This window comes from Bos grunniens, chromosome X, assembly GCF_055505025.1.
Source record: "Bos grunniens cultivar Pamir isolate PY7600 chromosome X, Bosgru_T2T1.0, whole genome shotgun sequence".
Classification (NCBI taxonomy): domain Eukaryota; kingdom Metazoa; phylum Chordata; class Mammalia; order Artiodactyla; family Bovidae; genus Bos; species Bos grunniens.
In genome coordinates this window covers 47953148-47979334 of record NC_141194.1, presented here as the reverse complement: position 1 = coordinate 47979334, position 26187 = coordinate 47953148, and the positions used below count along the sequence as shown (strand labels likewise).

The 26187-nt window shown below is 38.3% G+C and overlaps 1 protein-coding gene across 14 annotated transcripts in view; it reads right to left on the bottom strand.

Annotated features, from left to right (window-relative positions):
- HEPH (hephaestin) overlaps positions 1 to 26187 on the bottom strand; it is a 145390-nt gene that overhangs the window by 97227 nt on the left and 21976 nt on the right. For 11 of the 14 annotated variants that reach the window (XM_086390138.1, XM_086390139.1, XM_086390145.1 and 8 more), the window contains 5 exons: positions 24728 to 24878; positions 21768 to 21980; positions 14563 to 14776; positions 12795 to 12934; positions 11906 to 12037 (listed from right to left, as the gene is read on the bottom strand). In XM_086390138.1, the coding sequence (XP_086246264.1) occupies positions 11906 to 12037; positions 12795 to 12934; positions 14563 to 14776; positions 21768 to 21980; positions 24728 to 24878 (850 nt within the window). The remainder of the gene's footprint in view (positions 1 to 11905; positions 12038 to 12794; positions 12935 to 14562; positions 14777 to 21767; positions 21981 to 24727; positions 24879 to 26187) is intronic. The other 3 variants (XM_086390142.1, XM_086390143.1, XM_086390149.1) reach the window with 1 other exon arrangement.

The window sequence follows — 26187 nt, the reverse complement described above, 5'->3', positions numbered from 1 at the left end:
CTCTTCAAGAAAACTAGAGATACCAAGGGAATTTCCCTCAAAGATTGGTACAATAAAGGACAGAGGCGGTATGGACCTAACAGAAGCAGAAAATATTAAGAAGAGGTGGCAAGGATACACAGAAGAACTATACAAAGAAAGGTTTTAATGACCCAGACAACCATGATGGTGTGATCATGTATCTAGAGTTAGACATACTGGAATGTGAAGTCAGTGGTCCTTAGGACACATTACTATGAACAAAGCTAGTGGAGGAGAAGAAATTCCAGCTGAGCTATCTCAAATCTTAAAAGATGATGCTGTTAAACTTCTGCACTCAATATGCAAGCAAATTTGGAAAACTCAGCAGTGGCCAGACTGGAAAGGGTCAGTTTTCATTCTAATCCCAAAGGAAGGCAATACTAACGAATGTTCAAACTACCATACAATTGCACTCATTCCATGTGCTAGAAAGTAAATGCTCAAAATCCTTCAAGCTAGGCTTCAACAGTATGTGAACAAAGAACTCCCAAATGTACAAGCTGAATTTAGAAAAGGCAGGGGAACAAGAGATAAAATTGTCAACATCTGTTGGATCATAGAAAAAGCAAGAGAATTCCAGAAAAACACCTACTTCTGCTTCATTGACTACACTAAAGCCTTTGACTGTGTGGATCACAACAAACTGGAATTTTTTTCAAGAGATGGGATTACCAGACCACCTTACCTGACTCCTGAGAAACTTGTATGCAGGTCAAGAAGCAATAGTTAGAAACGGACATGGAACAATAGTTCAAAATTGTGACAGTAGCACCTCAAGGTTGTATATTGTCACCCTGCTTATTTAACTTATATGCAGAGTACATCATGTGAAATGCCAAACTGGATGAATCTCAAGCTGGAATCAAGATTTATGGGAGAAATATCATTATCCCCTAATATGCAGGTTGTAACACCCTAATGACAGAAAGTGAAGAGCAACTAAACAGCCATTTGATGAAGGTGAAAAAGGAGAATGAAAAAGCTGGCTTAAAACTCAATATTCAAAAACCTAGGATCATAAGATCTAGTCCCATCATCTCATAGCAAACAGATGGGAGAAAAATACAAACAGTGAAAAAGTATTTTCTTAGGCTCCAAAATAACTGCACACAGTGACTGCATCCATGAAATTAAAAGATGCTAACTCCTTAGAAGAAAAGTTATGACAAACCTACACAGCATATTAAAAAGCAGAGACATCACTTTGCCAACAAAGGTCAAGATAGTCAAAGGAATGGTTTTTTCAAGTCATGTATGGATATTAGAGTTGGATCATAAAGAAGACCGAGCACTGAAGAATTGATGCTTTCTAACTGTGGTGCTGGAGAAGATTCTGGACAATCCCTTGGACAGTAAGGAGATCAAAACAGTCAACCCTAATGGAAATAAGTCCTGAATATTCATTGGAAGGACTGATGCTGAAGCTGAAGCTCCAATACTTCGGCCACATGATGCAAAGAGCCAAATCATTGGAAAATACCTTGATGCTGAGAACGATTGAGAGCAGAAAGAGAAGGGGATGACAGAGGATGAGATTATTGGATGGCATCATTGACTGAATGGACATGAGTTTGAGCAAACTCTGGGAGATAGTGAAGGACAGAGAAGCCTGGCGTGCTGCAGTCCATGAGGCTGCAAGGAATCAGACACTAAGGGATTGAACAACAACTAAAAATGATCCATAGCAAAAAGAGAAATATTAGTTGTGGTCCCCTTGAGATTAGGAAAACCACAAAGGTTACCACTGCTATCAACAATATTACAGCTCCTGGCAAACACACATGTGAAGAAAGAAATAATGGGTAGAAGGATACAATTCCCAGCATTTTTTCACAATTAACAAACTACAGAATTAATAAGGAAATTCAAGAAGCCACCTGATAAAATATTATCTTATAAAAATCAATAATATTTACCTACATTATTAATAATCAATTACAATTATAACTTAAAATTAACAACAAAAGGAATCAAATATCCACAGATTAATTTATCCAATCATATGTAAAACCTTTATAGTGAAAATTTCATAGCAAGACAAAAGGCATATAAGACTATCTGAATAAATGGAAAGTCATTCCAATAAGTGAATAACATAAAAATACCAATTATCTCTAAAATAATCTTTAAATTCAATGCAATGAGAAGCAAAATTCTAGATGCATTTTGTTGAGCAATTTAATAAACTCACTATAAAATTTGTATAAAAAAATGATACATACCTAACTCAATCCTGAACAAAGGAGGCTTATCCTCCAAATAGTAAGACAAATTTCAAATTCATACAGGGTGGGGGAGTCACCTGTACACCCGTAGCTGATTCATGTCTACGTATGGAGAAAACCACCACAGTATTGTTAAGTAATTCAGTTCAGTTCAGTTCAGTCACTCAGTCGTGTCCAACTCTTTGCAACCCCATGAATCACAGCACGCCAGGCCTCCCTGTCATCACCAACTCCCGGAGTTCACTCAAACTCACGTCCATCGAGTTGGTGATGCCATCCAGCCATCTCATTCTCTAGTAATTAGCCTCCAATTAAAATAAATTAATTAATTTAAAATGAAAAATTAAAAAATCAAATGTATAATAATAAAAATAGTATGATACTGTTCCCTTAACAAAATAATATATAAATACAACAAAATAAACACCTTGGAATCGGATCTATTTATTTACAGAAAGCAAACACTAAAGGTGGCCAAAAAACAAATCAAAGGAGGAAGAGCTGAATTGTTTAGGATATGGCATTGAGAAAAGTGGGCTTCCGGGGTAGTTCAGCTGGTAAAGAATCTGCCTGCAATACAGGAGACCCTGGTTCAATTCCTGGGTCAGGAAGTTCCCCTGGAGAAGGGGCAGACAGAGATTCTTGTATTCTTGAGCTTCCTGGTGGTTCAGGCAGTAAAGAATCTGCCTGTAATGCAGAAGACGTGTGTTCCATCCCTGGATTAGGAAGATCCCAGGGAGGAGGGCATGGCAACCAGCTCCAGTATTCTTGCATGGAGAATCCCCATGGACAGAGGAGCCTGACAGGTTACAGTCCACGGGGTTGCAAAGATTAAGCATATTGAGAAAACTTCCTCACTATATGGAGAAAATATGAAATGGATCCTTAGTTAATGGCACATAGAAAGGTAGATTTTTCCATGATTAAATATCCAAATGTGGCAAAATCATAAATAGAAGATAATATAGAGATTGGAAGGACTTTAAAAACAAGACTTAAGAAGCACAAATCTTGAAGCCAAAATTTGATGAATTTGATTGTAAATGTTGTTCTATTCAACAAACAACACCATGAAGAATATTAACAGATGAATGACAAATGGGGAAGGGATATCTGCAATATACAAACACAGACATGGTACTAGTAGATAAAAGATAGAAACTTCCAAAAATCAAAAAGAAAAACCTATCTGGAAACCCCAATCCATCCATGTACTTTAAAATACATCCAGAATCAAAACACTTGTTATTCCTTTCGCTCTATAGGGCTTGCCTGAGTTGCCATCATTTTGTACATTGGTCAATTTAATTATTTTGGTCACTCTTTATTATCTAACTCACTCACTAAGTGATCTCATGCATGTTGTGAATATATATTTAAACATCATCATCTACATACTGATGATTTAAAACCCTTTCTCTAGTTCACACCTCTCCTCTAATCTGGTTACATGTGTAGCAAAGTGTCTACTTGATATTTCCACTTGGATGTCCATAGACATCTTAAACTTTATTTCGAACAACTATTTCCATTGATCCAGATCAAAAACCTTGGAACCATGTTTTTCTGTTCCTTTCCCCTCCCATTCCTCATCTGAGACCATCAAAATATCTCATTCAGTTCAGTTCAGTCACTCAGTCGTGTCCGACTCTTTGCGACCCCATGAATTGCAGCATGCCAGGCCTCCCTGTCCATCACCAACTACCGGAATTCACTCAAACTTTGTTTCACTCAGACCTTTGTTGGCAAAGTAATGTCTCTGCTTTTGAATATGTATCTAGGTTGGTCATAACTTTCCTTCCAAGGAATAAGCATCTTTTAATTTCATGGCTGTAGTCCCCATCTGCAGTGACTTTGGAGCCCCCAAAAATAAAGTCTGGCACTGTTTCCACTGTTTCACCATCTATTTCCCATGAAGTGATGGGACCCGATGCCATGATCTTCGTTTTCTGAATGTTGAGCTTTAAGCCAACTTTTTCACTCTCCACTTTCACTTTCATCAAGAGTCTTTTTAGTTCCTCTTCACTTTCTACCATAAGGGTGGTGTCATCTGCATATCTGAGGTTATTGATATTTCTCCTATCAATCTTGATTCCAGCTTGTGATTCTTCCAGCCCAGCATTTCTCATGATGTACTCTGCATATAAGTTAAATAAGCAGGGTGACGATATACAGCCTTGACGTACTCCTTTTCCTATTTGGAATCATTCTGTTGTTCCATGTCCAGTTCTAACTGTTGCTTCCTGACCTGCATATAGGTTTCTCAAGAGGCAGGTCAGGTGGTCTGGTATTCCCATCTCTTTCAGAATTTTCCACAGTTTATTGTGATCCACATGGTCAAAGGCTTTGGCATAGTCAATAAAGCAGAAGTAGATAATTTCTGGAACTCTCTTGCTTTTTCCATGATCCAGCAGATGGTGGCAATTTGGTCTCTGGTTCTTCTGCCTTTTCTAAACCAGCTTGAACATCTGGAAGTTCACAGTTCGTGTATTGCTGAAGCCTGGCTTGGAGAATTTGGAGCATTACTTTACTAGCGTGTGAGATAAGTGCAATTGTGCGGTAGTTTGAGCATTTTTTGGCATTGCCTTTCTTTGGGATTGGAATGAAAACTGACCTTTTCCAGTCCTGTGGCCACTGCTGAGTTTTCCAAATTGCTGGCATATTGAGTGCAACACTTTCACAGCATCATCTTTCAGGATTTGAAATAGCTCAACTGGAATTCCATCACCTCCACTAGCTTTGTTCATAGTGATGTTTTCTAAGGCCCACTTGACTTCACATTCCAGGATGTCTGGCTCTAGCTGAGTGATCACACCATCATGATTATCTTGGTCATGAAGATCTTTTTTGGACAGTTCTTCTGTGTATTCTTGCCACCTCTTAATATCTTCTGCTTCTGTTAGGTCCATACCATTTCTGTCCTTTATCGAGCACATCTTTGCATGAAATGTTCCCTTGGTATCTCTAATTTTCTTGAAGAGATCTCTAGTCTTTCCCATTCTGTTGTTTTCCTCTATTTCTTTGCATTCATCACTAAGGAAGGCTTTCTTATCTCTTCTTGCTATTTTTTTGGAACTCTGCATTTAGATGCTTATATCTTTCCTTTTCTCCTTTGCTTTTTGCTTCTCTTCTTTTCACAGCTATTTGTAAGGCCTCCCCAGACAGGCATTTTGCTTTTTTGCATTTCTTTTCCATGGGGATGGTCTTGATCCCTGTCTCCTGTACAATGTCATGAACCTCTGTCCATAGTTCATCAGGCACTCTGTCTATCAGATCTAGTCCCTTAAAATCTATTTCTCACTTCCACTGAATAATCATAAGGGATTTGATTTAGGTCATACCTGAATGGTCTAGTGGTTTTCCCTACTTTCTTCAATTTCAGTCTGAATTTGGCAATGAAAGTGAAATTGCTCAATCGTGTCTGACTCTTTGCGACCCCATGGACTGTAGCCTATCAGGCTCTTCCGCCCATGGGATTTTCCAGGCAAGAGTGCTGGTGTGGATTACCATTTCCTTCTCCAGGGGATCTTCCCGACCCAGGAATTGAACCCGGGTCTCCCTCATTGCAGGCAGACGTTTTACCATCTGAGCCACCAGGGAAGCCCTAATAAGTACATGAAATTGAAAGTCGCTCAGTCATGTCCAACTCTTTGTGACCCCATGAACTATACAGTGCATGGAATTCTCCAGGCCAGAATACTGGAGTGGGTAGCCTTTCCCTTCTCCAGAGGATCTTCCCAAACCAGGAATCAAACTCAGGTCTCCCACATTCCAGGCATATTCTTTACCAGCTGAGCCACAAGTGAATCGGAGTTCATAATCTGAGCCACAGTCAGCTCCCGATCTTGTTTTTGCTGACTGTATAGAGCTTCTCCATTTTAAAAATCCATCCTAAATATGACCACTGCTCATCTCTTCTAAGCAACCATTATCTCATCTCTAACCATAATTACTGCATTGCTTCCTAGATTATCTCCATAATTCCTTCCTTGCCTACTTTCAGTCTTTTCAAAACACATCAATTAGATTGATTGTGTTAAAATGAAAGTTAGATCATGTTACTTCTCTGCTTAAAATTTTCCAGTGGCTTCACAATCTTTATGACTTATAAGATGCTACACGACCTACTTCCTGCTCTCCTTCTATTTATATTTTCTTTTAATTCTTTTATTTTTAAGCTATTTTACCTTGAATCCACTTATAATTTATTTTAGCATATGGTAATAAACAGAGATATAATTTTGTATTTCTGAAGGAATAACAACTTGTCCTAAAACCATATACAATCCTCCCTTGATAACCTTGGTGGATTGGTTCCAGGAACCCCCATAGATATCAAAATCCATGCTTAAGTCTCTTATATAAATGGTACAGTATTTGTACATAAACTATGCACATCCTCTCTTCTTATATACTTTGTCATCTCTAGATTAGTTATAATATCTAATACAGTGTAAATGTTATTTAAATAGTTTCTGTTGTTGTTTAGTCACCAAATCGTGTCTGACTCTCCATGACCTCATGGACTGTAGCCCTCCAGGCTTCTTGGTCCATGGGACTTTTCAGGCAAGAATACTTGAATGGGTTGCCATTTTCTTCTCCAGGGAATCTTCCCCACCCAGGGATTGAACCTGCACCTCTTACTTAGCAGGTGTAATTGTTACCACTGAACCACATGGGAAGCCCCTAGCCCACGGCAAATTAAAGGTTTGCTTTTGGGAACTTTCTGGAATTTATTCTGAATACAGTAGAATCATAGGGGTTAATGATGCCAACCTTCACACAATCAAAAAACCACCTATAACTTTGAGGTTGGCCCTCCATATTCATGGTTCCTCATTGGTGGATTCAACTGATCACAGATTGTGCAGTATGTACATGTTTATTGAAAAAAATATGCATATAAGTGGACCTGTTCAGTTGAAATCCAAGTTGTTCAAAGGTCAACTATGTTTTTGTAGTTACTTGAATCTGTGGGTTTGAAGAGTTGGCTGTATTGATTAAGTTTTCCTTTCTTCCACTGAAATGCTAGCTTTTTCTAATATTAAACTTTAAATATGCTCAGCATTAGAGGCAATGTTCCAATGCTCTTGTGATGATATTAATACAGTAGCACAAGAAAACCTGGTTTTTACTAACTACTCCTCTCCTTGAGGCTTTTTATCAAAGAAAAATAAAAAGAATTGTGGCCAAATGAGAATCAAAGCACCACTTCTTTAATAGCTGAGCCAGTGTCCACTAACTCCTGTTGCAGAGCTCTGATAATTGATGAGTTTAAAAGCTTTGACTTAAAGGAATAAAGAAACCTTCCTCATTCTAGCCCCTTGAAACTAAGATGGCTAAATGTGCAGTGCAGACATTATCCTAACTCATATAACCAGTTCACTCATTCACAGGCACAGATCAGCTTACCACATGGAAGCAGGCAGCGCAACAGAGAGTGTTGAGATGAAAGAAACAATAACCCTGCCCATTAGTAAGACATTGTCCAACAAATATCCTAGGTTCTGATTAATCATATTAATAACATCTCCCTTGTGAGGAGACCTAAGGAGGGAGGTAGAAAGAAGAAATGTAGGTTAGTAGTGCAATAGTTGTATCCCCATGGCTATTGACAAAGATAGAACTTTGGGTCTGTTTCAGGGAATTTTCTTTTGTTCTATTAATTAGTTTTAACAGTGCCAGGCTGCTTTAATTATTGTACCTTTGTAATATTGAGTTGTGCTAGTCTTCTCTCATTAATCTTTTTTATTGAGGAATACCTGATTTACAAATATTGTGTTAATTTCAGGTATACAGTATAGTAATTACAGGGTTTTTTTTCTGATTATATTCCACTATAGGTTATCAAAAGATATTAAATATAAATCCCTGTGTTATACAGTTTATCTTTATCTTTATTGCTTGTCTATTTGATGGATCGTATTTTTCATCTTTTAATTCCATATTCCTAATTTGTCCCTTCCTCCTTTCCTCTCCCTTTTTGGTAACCATAATTTTTTTTTTTTTTCTAAATCTTTGTTTCTGCTTTGTATATAGATTCATTTGTATTACTTTTTAGATTCCAAATATAAGTGATATCACATAGTGTTTGTCTTAGTAAGATTAACTTCACTATGTATAATATTTCCTAGGTCCATCCATCTCATTAATTTTTTAAAAAATACTTCTTGGATCTTCTTGTCCAGGTGTTCCTTATTCTTCCAAATGAACTTTATATACAATCACTTCATTTAAGTACAAAAATGTCAAATTGTGCTTTTGAATAGAAATACTTTAAATCTATAAATTATTTAAGGTAAATCACCCCCTAGTAAATAATGGTATTTTACAAAGTTCCATTTTCAGCTCAGTGTTATTGTCACTCTACACAGTATCTCACTGCTGCTGCTGCTAAGTCGCTTCAGTCGTGTTTGACTCTGTGCAACCCCAAAGACGGCAGCCCACCAGGCTCCCCCATCCCTGGGATTCTCCAGGCAAGAACACTGGAGTAGCTTGCCATTTCCTTCTCCAATGCATGAAAGTGAAAAGTGAAAGTGAAGTCACTCAGGTTGTCTACTTGAAAGTTACACAGTCGTGTCCGACTCCTAGTGACCCCATGGACTGTAGTCTACTAGGCCCCTCTGTCCATGGGATTTTCCAGGCAAGAGTACTGGAGTGGGGTGCCATTGCCTTCTCCGCAGTATCTCGCTAGGTAATCTCATAGATGATCATGACTTCAACTATCATTTATTGTAGTTACTGATGACTGTTAAATCTCTTCATCTCTTTCAGATGTTTCTTTCAAATTACAGACTCATACTCAAGTTGAGTATAGCCTCCTATTTTTATAAGCATTCTCTTTTCCACTAGGATGTCTTACGGGTAACTTATATTCAATACATTACAAAATAAACATAATATTATCCCCTCTAAATAAATAAACCAATAAAAAATACCCCGTACTTCTTTTTTTTTTTCTTTCCCTTATTGGTACCACCATCTAGGTGCTTAATCAAAAAATCAGTTTCTTATCCTTAACACTACTGTCTCTCTTATTGCTTGCCTAAGACCTGTACAATCATCATGTCCTATTGATTATCTATTGGTGGTGCTGGTTTAATCACTAAGTTGTGCCCAACTCTTGCAACCCCATGGACTGTAGTCCCTAGTCTCCCTTGTCCATAGGATTTCCCAGGCAAGAATACTGGAGTGTCATTTCCTTCTCCAGGGGATATTCCTGACACAGGGATTGAACCAATGTCTCCTGTGTTGCAAGAGGATTCTTTACTACTGAGCCACCAGGGAAGCCCTGACTATCCATTAAAATCCCTCAAACCCAACTAATTCTCTCAATCCTCATTTCCTACAACTTTTGATAAAGTCATTGTCATTACTTGTATGTACTACTACAACAGACTTTTAAAAGTTTTCCTTGCTTCCAATGTATCCCCTTTCTCTTATTAGTCATTTATTGGTTATTTTAGTACCTGGGTCACCATCTTCCTTTCCACCTCAATCTCCACCACTCTTCTGAGTGACTTTAAAGTCTATATGGATAGCTCATCTAAAACGCTAGCCTTCTAGTGCCTTTGGCGACTCAATTCCTGTAACCTTCACCTCCACTTTACTTTGTGTGCCAGGTCACTTCAGTTGTGTCCGACTCTTTGCGATCCTATCAACTGTAGCCCACCAGGCTCCTCTGTCCGTGGGATTCTCCAGGCAAGAATACTGGAGTGGGTTGTCTTGCCCTCCTCCAGGGGATCTTCCCAACCCAGGGATTGAACCCACATCTCTTAAGTCTCCTGCATTGGCAGGTGGGTCTTTACCAATAGCACCACCTAGGAAGCCCCCACTTTCCTGTGGCCCTTGGTTAAACTACAGACCACCATCTTATCACCTGAAATTGCTCTGTTTAAGTTTTAAAATTAAGTTACACTCACTGTTTTCACTCCCAGATCTCCAAATTATTCTTTATTCCATTATGTTATTTAACCTCTCTGAGGAAGCTAAAACCATTAACTTCTTCATCTTTGAAATGATCTTTTTAACATCTTTGGTGCTATCTTATCTGATTTTTGTTCTAACATTTTTCTCACTTTTTCTCACATTTACTTTTCAATTAGTACCTCCCTTAAAATCTGTTTTCCTTGGTGTTTTATTCTAGGATTCCTACTGTCCCATTGAATATACTCTTCCAGGGTGACCGTTTATTACTTTGTCTTCAATTACTACTTAAATGTTGATGCTTTTCACATTTATTCCCTCAGATAATACCCTTCTTTTGAGCTTCAGATCTTTATGTCTATTAGATATCTCTATTTAGCTGTCTTATAGACATCTCTAATTCAAGAAATTCAAAAGTGAACTCATCATTACCCATTCTCTCCCATCCCAAATTAGTTGCTGCATACGGTCTCTATATTGTTGAATGATAGCCCTTGTACCTGGTTGTCCAGACCAAAAATTGGGAAACATTTCAGGATTTTCCTTCAAATAGGTGGTTACCATTCAAGAATCCTTCTCCTTCTCATGTTCCATATTCATTAACCAAATCCCACTGATTCTACTTACTTTATCTTTTTGGAACCCTTTCTTCAACTTCAAATTTCATCTATTTTACTCCTGAATCTTTACATATTGCATTACCCACGACTGGAGCTTCCTTTCCCCTGCTTTTGTTCCACACTATCCCTTTACCTGTATACTTATTTCTCATCCTTTAGATTAGTGGTTCTTAAAGTGTAGTTCTTGATCCAGCAACATCAGAATCACTTGGTCACTTTTGTGAGTGAGAACATTCTTGAACCCTATCCCAGACCTACTGAATCAGAGGTGCTGGAGTTATTGCAAGAAATCCATGATTTAACAAGTCTTCCAGGTGATTCTTATGCATGCTAAAGTTTGAGAATTACTGATTTAGATCTCAGCTAACATATCACCTACTTTGGGAAACCATCCTTGACCATCTGAACATTAGATTAGGTATCTTATTCTAAAATTCCATGGCACATTTTTTAAAGCCCCTATTTAAGAGTTAAAACACTACATTATAATTAGCAGTTTACTTATCTCTATACAATAATAGCCCAAGTGTTTTTTAGAGTATGAACAAGTATTATTCCCCAAAACTTCAATAACTTCTAACATTGTTCCTCACCCAGTAGGCCCCCAGTAAGTAAGAATGAATGAATGAATAGAAGATAATGTGGTCAAGATCATGGTAACTCTACATTTAGTATTAGAATTTTAATATGTAACTGCAGTTAGGATTCAGTCTGTACTAAGAGGACAGGAACTTTATCTATGACTAGGCTTAAGGATCAGTTTGTGGTCTGGGACAAGCCACTCTCTAGTCATGATTAAGAGCTCAGATTACATATAGCTAGATCTAGAGAGACTAGAAGCTCAGTCCGTATTCAGGGTTAAGGATAGTATAAGGCTCCATGTGTAACAAGTGTTGAGTATGTCTTTGATGAAGCAAAAGACCTAAAGTAGGCAGTTTGTTCTGAGATTGAAAGAATGAATATTTTATAGAGACAAATTCAGACTATGGCTTAGTTCTGGTAAATATTCCTGTTTCTGTTTGCTAAGAATACACTTTTAAAAATGGAACAAGCCAGAGGCTGAAACAGAGATGCTTCACCTCCTATGTTCCTTCACTAAATGTTCCCACTTACCAGGCTCAGCAGCCAGTGGCCAACCAGTGCTGGATTCTAGCACTCCATGGGCATGCACAGAGTAGGGGCGGCTGGCATTGTTCTTGAACACCACAGTTAGAATATCACCAACCTCTCCTCTGATAAGTGGACCTAGTAAATGCAAAAGAAGAAAAAATTTCTCATTAGTGGAATAGTGAAACAAGGGCATTAAAGAAATTAAAGAAAGGGATATACACAGGAGCCACCTAGAATTAAGGGTTTGCCCTGTGAAAGGGTCCCAAGACTGAAAGTCATAACTGGCTCCATTTTTTAAATTCAGAAGCCCTTGAACTGATACTGTTACCCACATGATGAGGGTACTTCAACAAGATTATGCCTTCAATTATTCCCACCTCCCATCTCTCTTTGTATAATAGCTCAAGGTTCTAGATAATCAGAATTCTGTGGAATCATTGTTGGTAAGGAATGAGAGAAGATTCCCTTCAAGGACCAGTGGGTATCTTCTGTATGATGATAAGAATGAGGAAGCTCATTGGCTCCTATAAAAGTGATGAAACTGAAGCAATAATTGCAAGGGTGTAAGGGTAATACTGGTTCCCTGTACCATTTTCCCCACTTTTTGATACTCTTAAGTTCTCTTGCCTTTAACATTTAAAAATTGTTATCACTATTATAGATCCCAAGATATAGAGGCCTGGAAATACCTGGTTCAGATTGCTGCAGAATTCATGAATTAACTCCATTTGATTGCTTATTTTCACGGATGATTTATAAAATATGACCACATTTCCAGTATGTCATAAAGAAAATTGATAATGAGGAATGGTGAGGGCTTCCTGATATGACACAGCCTCCCCAGGATCATCACAGGCTTCTAGATACTAGAAGGAAAGTGGAATTCCCTTACCTAAGATTCCCAAGTGTTCCTCTGATCCAGTCCTTGGCCGTTGGACCCTGAATGTGCCATCAGTATACTCTCTGAATACAGCTTTCTTGTATCTTGAACCCAGGAGTCCATCTTTGTTGCTCAGAAAGATGTGACCATAACTAGAGGAATCCAAAGAGTAGTATGAGCATCTGGCCTTTAACCTCTCATTTTCAGATATGGGAAAGCTAAGTCAGACCCAACTTCATGGCACAGATATTAGGAGAGCCCTATTCTTATGTGAGATTATCCACCTTGGCTGCATATCTGCAGTTAAAAATGGTAGATTTCAGTATTTATTTATAGTACTTTGTTTGCCATCATCTAGTTAGGGATTTATAGTAAAATTTATATGGTAAAAACACTATGATAAGAATCAAACCCTGAACGTTAGCTCCAGTCTTAATGATGTTTTAGATGAAATTAGTCTGACAAAGGACAAGGTACAGATGGTAGGAGAATACTAACAGCTTCTGCTTCTGTTGCTGGTAGGTAGGAAGAAAATGAAATCCTACAGATTTCTCATTATGAGATATTTTCCTATTTACAAAGAGCTATATTATTCATTTTATCATTTGGCATTTCCAATAGACTGATGAGGTATGTACATCCTAAAAGTAGAACCCTATGATTCAGTGATGACAGGACTTATCTTCATTGATACTGTCAGCCAGAAGGGGAACCAGGGCTTGGATTAAAATCTGGTCAAGTTCTTTCAATTATACCACATCACTTTAAAGACAAGTAAACCAGAAATCAGAAAAGGGAATTCATTTTTTCGAAGTTGCAGAACAAGTTAGCAAGAAGACTTCAACCTTCAACAACCAACACAAATAATTGGCAAAGGGTACTGAGAACACCAAAAATAAACAATAGCGGACATTGCTAATCTGTACCATAGTTTCCATTCTTCCCTCCTTCCTTTTTAGTAATAAAGTCACCTAGGTTTTATCTAAGCACATTGCTGCCTAACCAGAGATTACACTTCCCAGACTTCCTTGCAGCTAGGTATGGCCATATGAATAAGTTCAGGATAATGGGGTATGAGAGAAAGTAATGTATACAACTTCAAGTCATTGCCTCACAAACAATGCTGCTTACCCTGGATTTACTTCCCCTTTCTTGACAGCTGGGAATGACTACAACTTGAATAGACATTTTAGTTCCTATTGGCCTTGAACTGCTCATATTTGCACTAGTATGTAAACAAGAAATAAAATTCTGACATACTTAAGTCACTCTTTGGGGGCTTTTTCTGCTATTCATTTTACCCTCTATCTTAATAACATTATGGTAAGGGACGTTGGAGCTTGGGATATTCAGTCCCCTAAGTAAATTCCATATAAAATTTAAATCCCAATATATGTGCTTCTGAGGAGAGGAGGAAAGGAGGCCAAGGCTTAGAGCATGAAGACGTGGGCAAGGTCTTTACTTCAGCTCTAGAGTATAGCAACATAGATGAAGCACTGAGTTCCACCTTACCTGTGTTTTAGTCCCTGCTCTAGATTTGTTGGTATGTTATTAGGTGAGTTTAGGAGAAGGAAATGGCGACCCACTCCAGTGTTCTTGCCTGGAGAATCCCAGGGATGGGGGAGCCTGGTGGTCTGCCGTCTATGGGGTCACACAGAGTCGGACACGACTGAAGCGACTTAGCAGAAGATAAGTGCCTCATCATCTCAGAATATCCTCCATTTCAGTAAACTGGTCTAGAGTCTCTGAAAGGATGATCTCTTCTTTTCTGAAACCTTACCTGTCCTTCTCAGACTGGTTGTGCCATTCTAGTTCCCAGCTCCTGTCTGGGCAATAGTCCCACTCCATCTCTTCTGCCATGATGTAGTAGATCCTTGCAGCTTGGTAACGTTGATGAGGATTGGCTTGGTGTCCAGGACAAAGGGAGACATTATAGATTGCCCTCATCCCTGCTTCTCTATGGCTGCCTGCTTGGCAGTAAATTTCAAATGTCCCTGAGGTGGGAACAGAGAGCAAAATCTGAATTCAGAATACCCCTGTATAGTGCCTGAGGGAGTTCCTACTTCTCTCTAGTCATATAGCAGAGAGTAGGTAGCTTCAGATATGGTTTTGATATGCATTAGGTAAAATATTATTAAATTTATTGAGAATAATGAGCACAGAGGTTAACTAAACCTGCCACTAGAATGACAAACTCCTCTCTGTTTACCAATGGCTTCTCTAGTTTTAGGACTGAAAGTCCAACATCTCTGGGAATGCCTCAGTTATGGGAAAACTGGGATAGTCAATCATCTTATCTGACACTTATTAAGCATATAACTTTCAGGAAAATTTTAAGCTTTTGTGTATTTCAGTTTCCTCATGGTAAAGTGAGAGCATTTTACTTAATGGGATTATTTTAAAATTAATCAAGAAAATATGTACATATTGCTTGGCATAGTATAATGTAAAATGTTCAATAAGTAAAACTATAAGTAAATAAAGCTGAATAATTATTATTTGAAAAAAGGAATTGATCAATTTTCTCCGCTTCCTACCAAGTCTTAAAGAAATAAAGGTGGGCATATATATAACGAACTTCTTGATCATAAGAATGCTTACATCAGAGAACTCTGAAATGGGCTTCCCCAAGTTTTTTTTTTTTTTTTTCTTAATTGGAGGCTAATTACTTTACAATATTGTATTGGTTTTGCCATACATTAACACAATCAAATGTTTGGATATCAGCCATAAATATCTGAATTGTAGAACTGCCTGTATCTGATCTCAAGATCCAGGTTTCTATGTCAAGGACACAAAGGTTCATAGACTATTGATCAGGAGAAGCTAACTTTCTTACATTATTTCCCCAGTATTCCTTATTTTACTGATGACTGCCTATACCACCGCTATAAAATCTTCCTAGCTTTTAAAGGCTTCTATGAGCTAGCTGGGAAATAGATGGGGAAACAGTGTCAGACTTTATCTTTTTGGGCTCCAAAATCACTGCAGATGGTGACTGCAACAATGAAATTAAAAGACGTTTACTCCTTGGAAGAAAAGTTATGACCAACCTAGATAGCACATTCAAAAGCAGAGACATTATTTGCCAACAAAGGTCCATTTAGTCAAGGCTATGGTTTTTCTGGTGATCATGTATGGATGTGAGAGTTGGACTGTGAAGAAAGCTGAGTGCTGAAGAATTGATGCCTTTGAACTGTGGTGTTGGAGAAGACTCTTGAGAGTGCTTTGGACTGCAAGGAGATCCAACCAGTCCATTCTAAAGGAGATCAGCCCTGGGTGTTTTTTGGAAGGAATGATGATAAAGCTGAAACTCCAGTACTTTGGCCACCTCATGCAAAGAGTTGACTCATTGGAAAAGACTCTGATGCTGGGAGGGATTGGGGGCAGGAAGAAAAGGGGACGACAGAGGATGAGATGGCTGGATGGCATCACAGACTCGATGGACGTGAGTTTGAGTGAACTCCGGGAGTTGGTGATGACAGGGAGGCCTGGCGTGCTGCGATTCATGGGGTCGCAAAGAGTTGGACACGACTGTGCAACTGAACTGAACTGAACTGATGAGCTAGTTCCAAACTATGGATGCAATCCCACTTCCCACTCTGCCCCAAATTCAACCAGGGCTCTAACTAAATTTGCCCCTGATTGCCCCTCTCACATATCTCATTCCTATCTTGAAATTTTCACTCATTATTACTTTTCTGGAATAGACCTCCCCTTTCTCATAAATATTTTTACGAGTTCACTCATTCTCTAAGACCCAATTCATATTTCATCTCTTCCAGAAAGTCCTTCCTGACTATTCAGGCCCACATTGTGCTCTACATTTTTGCTTTTCTACTTCTAAAACACTTCTCATCTAGATCACATGGTTAAGGACTAAGTGCTCCTCTCTTTAAAAAACAATCCTGGGAGGGAGGTGGGAGGGGGGTTCTGGATGGGGAATACGTGTACACCCGTGGCGGATGCATGTTGATGTATGGCAAAACCAATACAATATTGTAAAGTAAAAAATAATAATAATAATAATTAAAAAAAGAAATAAATAAAAAATAAAAAACAATCCTTTCCACTAGTTTATAAACTTCATGGAAAAATATTTTTTCCATATCTACTTTCTGACTCTTCTATTTCTTTTATCCATCAAATCTGTTCCATCAATAAATCCTGTCATCACTTCCTTTACAGTCATTTTTCTGTTTCTACTCTGTCACTTCTCTAGTCAAACCCAGTATCATCTCTCACCTGAAAAACTTCAGTAGCCTCACAACTGCCTTTTCTACTTCTCCTTCCCTCTTCAACATTCTCCAAAAGGGATACAGGGTCCTCTTTAACAAATATGATCCAGAGCACATTACTCTCTTGCTTTAAATGCTCCATTCATACTCAGAATATAATTAAAGCTCCTGACTATGGTCTACAAGGCTCTATATAGTATGATTCTTGCCAACCTCTATGATTTCATGTGATGTCAGTCTTCTCCTTGTTCATTATACTCCAACCATACTGACCTTCTTTCCAACCCTTGAACAAGACATGCTTATTCCCATCTTGAGACATTTACAATTGCTGGGTCCTTTGCTTAGCATATTCTGCTTAGGGATCTTCATATAGCTTCTTCCTCCCCATTACTTAGGCCTTAAATGTCACATTCTCCAAGAGGCCTTCCCTAAACACCATCTCTAAAGTAATGCCCCTATAAGTTTATCACATCAATGTTTTTCCTTTCCTTCATGACATATATCATGATCTGATAGTGTCTTACCATTTTATATATGTGTTTTTGTGTGTTTGTTGTAGATCTTCCCTGAAAGTAAGTATCATGTCTATCTTTTCACCCCCCTACCCTAGACTTAGCACATGGAAAGTGTGCAATATATATGTGTTGAGTGAATGAATTTCTGTGCAAATGAATGACTGGACACACTGTGTACAATGTCTAAAAGTCATAGCTCAGGGGTTGGTGCAAACAACAAAGTCTGATAATCATTGGATGGAATAGAAACAAATAGAAGACTTTATGGAAGAATCATGTGACCTGAGAGTAACACATCATCTCATATGGACATTGTTCTCCAGGATGCTTCTTTTTAAATACTTTTCGGTACTTTGCATCTGAGTCTTCTCCTACCTCTGTGACCAATATTTCTGCTGTCTCCTTATTCTTGCTTATCTTTTCCCTTCTACCACTTAAATGTTGATTTCTGCCTTAAGTTTTATTTCCTATAACTTTCTATAACTTTTATTTCTTATAACATGCTAAAGGACACCAACATGAAAACACTCAAATCTCTCTCTAGCCTGGACTTCTCCTCCAATGTTTACATTATTACCCACAGCTACCTACTGTAAAATCCACACCACCTGCACTTCACCAGAAACTTAAAATTCAATATGCTCCCAATGAATACTTTCTATCTAAAATTTAGTACCTTTTCCTTGTTTCTGTGTTTGCTTATATGATTAATGACACTACCATCCATCTAGCGCACAAGCTAAAAACCTCAGACATCCTTTCTTCTTGCTCAGCCCATTAGCAAAGTCTTGTCATTTTTCTCTCAAATATCTCTTAACACTGCCCCTTCTCTCTATCTCTGTTGCTCCCACCCATTGTCAGGTTCTTATCACTTCTTACAAGGGCCTCCTGCTATCATTTCTTCAATTTTATTTCTTGGTGTTTCTCAACAAGGCTGCTATTAGCATTTTGTATGTGATTATTCTTCATTGTTTAAGGCTGTCCTACATATTGAAGAAAGCTTTAGAATCTCTGACTCCCACTCTATAAACAACAGTATCATACCCTTATAACTCCTGTCATTGTGACAGCTAAAAGTAGTCCACATATTTCCAAACACCAGCAAACCACTTTAGTTGAAAACCATGAATAAAATCAATCTATGTAACCTTCTCTAGGCAGATGATGCTCTCAAGTCACTCTTATGTGGTTCCTACTGCCTATAATACCCTCTTCACCATCCACCCTCTTTCTTTGCCTGGTAAGAGTTCACTAGTCTTTGAAAGTTCAATTTGAATGTCTCCTTTTCTAGGAAAGCTTCACTCCACAAATCAAGCAGAATTTGTTCTAGTTTCCTGTGTGTTACTATAGCCCTTGTCTGATAGCATTGTCATAAAATTGTGAATACTGTTTACATACCTATCTCCTTTCCACACTAACTGTGAACTACCTCATTCATTCTCACATCCCTAGCATCTAGACCAACAAGTGTAAGGAAACACATGTTTACTATGTCTGGGGGAAATCTACCTGTAAAAAAAAAGAAAAAAAGGTAAAATAAAACAAGAGGAAGAAAAAAGAAAAAAACATGAAGACAAGAGACAAAAGAAAAGATACATATTAAAGGAAAAGGAAAAAGAAGCAAAGAAAATAAGAGGAATGGGAAAAATAAATAGAGAAAAGAAGATTAAAAGAAGATTAAAAGCAAAAAGAAAGGAAGTTAAAAAAAGGCTAGGAAAAACTCACAGGAAGAAAAAAAACAGTGAAAAAAGAGAGAAGAGAGGGAAAAGAAGAATGGGCAGAAAGACAAAACTAATGCAAGGAGAAAATGAAAAGAAGGAAAGATAAAAGGCAAGATAGGAGAAAATAGATTTAAAAAGGACAGGAATGAAGGAAAGAGGGGAAAAGAAGATATATAAAAAGGGAGAGAGAAACAAAACAAAGAAAGGATGAAAGAGGAATAGGAAAATGAGAGAAGAGAGGAAAAGTAATGGGGAAAGAAAAGAGGGTGTGGAGGGGAGATAAATGAATAAACAGTGAGTTCTAATGGTGAAAAAGAAAAGAAACTCTGAAGCATCAGAGCAGTAATAAATATTCTTTTTGATGCTGAGAAATCTAACATGAAGTTGGTAGAAAAGAGCACATTACAAGCTCTAGCCTCTTTACCTGCCACTTTCTCTGGCTATCAAAACTCTAGTATCAGTAGTTCTTCTGGGACAGCTGAGGTGTATTATTCAGGATATTTTTAAATGTAAAAATGTCATTTCCATTAAATGTAGTTGATATCTGAAATTAAAATTTTATTAGGATTTAAAGCAAAGCAAAAAGAAGATTTTAAAAAGTCACAAAGAAACTTATAACACTCACACTCTTAATATTTTGCTGCATTTTTTCTGGTAATTTGTTCTTCTCTTTTGTTAAACATAATTGTAAGCATCCAGCAAACAACATGTTGAATCTCCATGGTGATGTTTTTAAGTTACCTGCAAAGCTGCTTGATTGCATATGCATATTGACCAATCTTCATTGCAACTTCTTTTTCTAGACTTCCAAAGCCAGATTCTGGTTCTGGTCTTTTCATTAATTTGGTACTTTTGTCCTATCTTTGGGGAGCTATTCCAATGGTCTCTCTAAATCCTAATTAGACATCAACCCCTACCAGAGGTATAATGAAGGTGACTTCAGATAAAAGATTATCTAGGAGTAAGAATTAACAGGGGTTGATGGAGATGGGACCAAAGGGGAGAAAAAAATAGAGCTGACATCCCTAACCTGAGAAAATCATTTTCCCTCTCCAGATTTCTGTCTCTTCCTCCCATTAGTAAAATAAGTGAAATAAGATTATCTCTAAGGGACTCTTGCAATATTCTATGACTCAAAAATTCTTCAGGAAGAGGAGAATTTGAAAGACTGGAAAATGCAGATAAAAAGTTAGGGTTTTTTTTTTTTTTTTTTTTTGACTGAGAGTAACCTTTTAAGCTTTTCTTATAAACCCATTCACTGCCAAAATATTAATAACTGTGAACCCTAGAGAGCCATGTAGATCTTACAGGGGAGCCTGGTTAATTTTGTATGAAAGAGATTAAACCTAGGGTTTGGCTTTTGGACCATAGCTAGAGAGAAGAGTCTTTTTTTTTTTTTCAGAACTTCCCCCACCCCAGCGCTCACTACAAGCATTCATCTGTTGGTCCTTTCAGCCCCATTAATTGCTGTTTCTAATTTGCTGACATCAACTCTCCTTGACCAAAGTATCCTAGGTAGATGGGCAGAAATGAGGACCCAAGAAGTCTGTGGAGGCCTGCTTCGTGTCAAGTGTGTGTCAAATCCAATGCCAGGATGAAATGATTAAGTTGTCAAGGAAACTTGTTTTGTTTAAGGATTTTTCCTCAAATATGAATGGAATTTATAGAACTAAAAGTTTAGTGAGAACTGCACGGAACTGACAGATATTTCTTACAAACACTACTGTCACCTATTGCCTGGAAAAAAGAATACATCCTAGCAACTGCAGAGAAAACGTTCTGCCAAGTTAGGAAATGTCACACAAAGATGGAATCTGAAAAAACATTATAGTCAAATTTAATTATGAAAGAAAGATAAGGAGAGGGAGGAGGAGGGGGAATGAAGGAGGGATGGAGAAAGAGAAGAACGAAAGAGAGGGAGAGAGGAGGAGAAATGAACAAAAAAGAAAAGAAGAAAGAAATCTAGCCACAGAGAGGGGAAGTGACTAGACAAATTGTAAGACAGCAAGTTAATGAAAGACCCTGGACTAGAAGTTCCTGTGTTCTGATTCCTAGGCTAAAACTATTACAGAACATGCCACCCTGCTCCTACCAGAAGGTTGCAAAAATCTTCACAGAATATCAGAGTTGGAAGCACTTATAGGTATATTTCATTGATCTTTTCTTCAATGCAGGGCTTATATCTATAGAATCTCTACATGGCCATGGGGCTACGTGGCCAAGTCCATTCTCTGCCTATGCAAGAATTGCCCTAATACTGGGCAGCATCTCTATTTTCCTCTTGTCATTCCAGAAAAGAACTTCCTCAGCTCTTTATTCTGCCTGCAGCTGAGAAGAGAATCCAAATAACCAAAACATGAGTACACATTGAGAAAAGGAGACAACAATTTTGAAAAATTCTCAAGTACCTCAATATGACTTTTCTTTGCTGTTCAACAGCTCTACACCTCATCTGGCCCAATGCTCAAAAATTTTTCTCAGCCTAGGGCCAGCTGCTAAGGCACTTACCAGGGTTGTCAGGCTGCATGATGGCCATAACAAAGGTGTGAGGAAAGAGCGTGGCTGCACTCTTCCTCATGCCCTGAAGCTGCACAGTGTTGCCCTGGAATGTGACCCCGTGCACATCAGTCTCTGTGCCCAGGCCAAGCAGGTGCCAGGCCACTGTGTCACCCTTGCACATGTCCAGCTTGGGCAGATTAGAGAACAGAAACCCATTAATGGCTGGAAAACAGAAACACAAGACAAAATGGGAAGATGAGAACAGATTACTCAGACACCAGCCAGCAGTGTGGCATCAGCACTGTACTAAGGTTTCCCACAACTTGAAATTTCTGAGTCATTCTCAACTCCTCTACCTTGTTCTCTAAGCCACATTAATTCTACTTATGATGCTCTGTCTCGTTGGGATGAGGGCTTGAATGACCTTTCTGGTTTTACATCCTGACCCTCCTCCACCATATTTCACATTCTGGCAAAACTGAACTATTCTCCACTCCCAAAACCCCTTCACATAACAAAAAAGTATCAATCTCTCCTATTCACACTTTCTTAAAACTCCCCTCCCTTGGTTCTGTAGCACCATACTTCCCTGGTTCTCTTATAGCTTTTCTGATTGTTTCTCCTCCATCTTATTCTCATTCTCCATGCTCCTATAAAGTGTTAGTGTTCTCCAACATTCCTTCTTCAGCTTTCAATCTATATCATCCTCTTCATTTTCACTCCCATTGCCCTGATTCTGGCTTTCATCATCTCTGGCCTGAATCCTACAGAATCTTCCTCCCTGTACTTCTACCTATAATCTATCCCCACATTCTCTTCCATATACACATACACACCGTTATCCTGTGAGCTCTATTTGCCTGTGCATGTGGCTCAGATGGTAAAAAGCCTGCCTGCAATGTGGGAGACCTGAGGTTGATCCCTGGGTTGGGAAGATCCCCTGGAGAAGGAAACCCACTCCAGTATTCTTGCCTGGAGAATTTCATGGACAGAGAGGCTTGGTGGGTTATGGTGTATGGGATTGCAAACAGTCAGACAAGACTGAACAACTAACACACACCACAAGACCTTAAACATGGTAGGCACTTAGAAAATACATGTTGGCTTTTCACATGTTGTTCCCTCTGCTGATAATAAATTCCCCCCACTGTCTTTTACTACAACAAACTACTACACATACATTATACACTAGCTCAAATATCACCTACCCTGTGAAGCAGAGTTATTACACTCTTTCTGGCTTCCTTGATATTTTCTTCCCACAAAATTCTGAAATGTCACTTACCATAGAGTCCTATGATTTACTTACATTTATCTTCTACACTAGATTGACTTAGCAGGAAGCACATCATTTTTTCTGTATCTAAGAACCTAGGATGTTGCCTAATACTTACCAGGTGCCCAATAAATTCAATCTGGAATAAATTTGGTTCATATACTGTATTATTTTTTCCAACTGATGTAACTGACTGGTAATGAGAACCAAGAGATAAAGACAAAAGACAACATACTCATTTTTGACCACATCTCACCCTGCACACTCCCCTCAAAAATACAGGGAGACCTGCTTGAAGCTGATCCCTTTTCAATGTCCTTACACCCACTGAGACCAGCTTTAATGAGTAACTTTATTTGATAATTCCATGGGATGCTGATGGAAACATCATTAACCTCTTGATTATGCTTCCTTTACTACAGTGTTTGATTGCAAAGTTTGATTCAAACTTCAAGGCTTAGTCAAGCACTTCCTTCTTCCAAGAATTCTTTAACTGGATTTTTCTTCATCAATGTTCTCCTCTTCTGAACTTTATGTCATTTAAAAGCTGTTCCACAAAATTTAGCACTTAATCATAGTCTGCCTTACATGTTCTATAATTGTTTAATGGGTATTATTAGTCTCATTTAATTGCAAAATGCTGAGAGCTCCTTGCAAACTTGGACCATTTCTCCGTATCAATTCACTCACTGATCCCTTCACCTACTCATTAATTTAGTAGTTCATCAGTTCAATAACTATTTACTATATATTAGACCATGTAAAGTGTAAACAGATAAACAACAAATAATACTCATCTTTAAGGAAACTACAGTCTAGCAGAAGTCAAAAGCCATGTAGCAAACAACTACAATATTGAGGATTGTATGGAACTTGCAATTTAAAAATCTGATAAAAATACAACAGTAGTTCACAAAAGGGTGTCATTATCCTGGGATCGGGTGATAAGAAATGGTTACATGGAAGAGGTTATTTATGAGTAGAGTTTTAGAGAATGGGCAGAATTTCCTTAGGATAAAAGCAAATATGTAAAGAGGGGCTTTTCAAGTGGAGTACAAAACATTACAAAAGCTTGAGCTCAGAAAAGTACAAGGGGTATGTCTGTATAGAATCCGCCTGCCAAGGCAGAAGATTCAGAAGACATAGGTTCAATCCCTGGGTCAGGAAGATCCCCAGGAGCAGGAAATGGCAACCCACTCCAGTATTCTTGCCTGGAAAATTCCATGGACAGAGGAGCCTGGTAGACTACAGTAGTCCATGGGATTGCAAAGAGTTGGACATGGCTGAGCGACTGAGCATGCTACACACACATGTCTACATAGAGAAAATATCTCCATTTGGCTGTAGTAGGAAGTTGGGAAGCAAGGATAGTGGGTGATAAAAGAGGAGGTAAGACTGGAAAGGTATCATCCCAGGTTACTCTCCTCATTTTCCTAGTGGGCCCTTTGTATGCAATCCTCATTTCATAGTACTTTTTTTCCAGTGTCTCCCACACTGCATAACACAGAACAAAGCACAGGAAGGTGTTAAGGATAAGATGTGTTGTCTTAGGTTTAATCCCTCAATTTAGCTTGTCTCTTAGCAGAGTTGACCAATAGAATCAATGTTTTCGGGGATGGATCATGATTAAGTCTAGGTTAGATTTTACTCATAACCTCTCAGCTATAGCTTAGGGTAAAAGCACTCCCCATACCATGCATCCGATTAGAGTCTTGAAAACCCTTGGCATCCTCTGAGAGCAGTCGGGAATCCAACATAGCAGCTGCTTGATTGGCATTGTTGTACCAGCTCTTGTTCTCATCCAACACAGTGAAAAGGAGAAAGAATTCTTTATCCACCCCTTTCTGTAGTCCCAGTGGAAGAAAACAAAGGAGAATAACAACAGTTTTAACAGTTGTGAACTGTGCAGCTTCAGATCCCAGTGATCCTTGATTATTTCCCATTTCCTTTCCAAACACAGAGCCAAATCCATATCTCCTGCCTAGAGCTGTAGTTGTTGCTAAGAAGTTTTTCCTCAAGTAACTGCAAATTGCGTGTAGGTAAAGATGGTTAGAATAAAGTTATAAGACTGGAGGGGAGGAATGCAAGAAAAGGGGCAGGGAAGAAGTAAAAGATTATGATGAAGAGGTACAGAGTATGATAGAAGAGTGCCTGGAATCAACTAGGAGTAGGAATGCGGAAAAATGGCTAGGAGATCAGTGAGAGACTCTATGGGGGGATAAGTTAGAAAATAAAATAAAAAATAAGTATACTAATTATTAACATATTTTATTATCAATTATTAATTTTAGTAATATTATTATTAGAGTGTTTACTAGGTATCAGACACTGTACTAAGCATTCTATATGGATTATTTTAATTAATCTTCACAGAAAGCCAAGATATTTACTTCCATTGTTAACCTTTTACTATAGATGATAAAATTGAGGCAAAGAGAGGTTAAGTAATTTGCCCAAAGTTAAACAGCTAAGAATTGTGGGCTGAATATAAAAGAAAACAAGAAAACAGTAGGGAAGATTTGAGGATTAGGAGCAAGTTTTATGGAGAAGGCGATGGCACCCCACTCCAGTACTCTTGCCTGGAAAATCCCATGGACAGAGGAGCCTGGTGGGCTGCAGTCCATGGGGTCGCGAAGAGTCGGACACGACTGAGCGACTTCACTTTCACTTTTCACTTTCACGCATTGGAGAAGGAAATGGCAACCCACTCCAATGTTCTTGCCTGGAGAATCCCAGGGACGGGGGAGCCTGGTGGGCTGCTGTCTATGGGGTCGCACAGAGTCGGACATGACCAAAGCGACTTAGCAGCAGCAGCAGCAGCAGCAAGTTTTAAGGGCCACTGAGATTTAAAAAAATGAAGAGATATTGGGAGAATATAAAATTGAAAGGAATAGACACTAAGGAAGATGTGTGTTTGTGAACAGAATAGCATGCAAAATAGCATGAGGTCATGACTGATCTGTGTAGTTGTACGGCAGAAACCAACACAACATTGTAAAGCAGTTATCCTCCAATTTAAAAAAAAAAAAGTAAAAAGAAGAAGAAAAGGAAAAAAATAAAGTTTAGACAAAGAGATGAGGCCAAAAAAAAAAAAAAAAATAGCATGAGGTCACCAACTATTAATTTCCAATTCAATAACTTGGTTAATTTTAT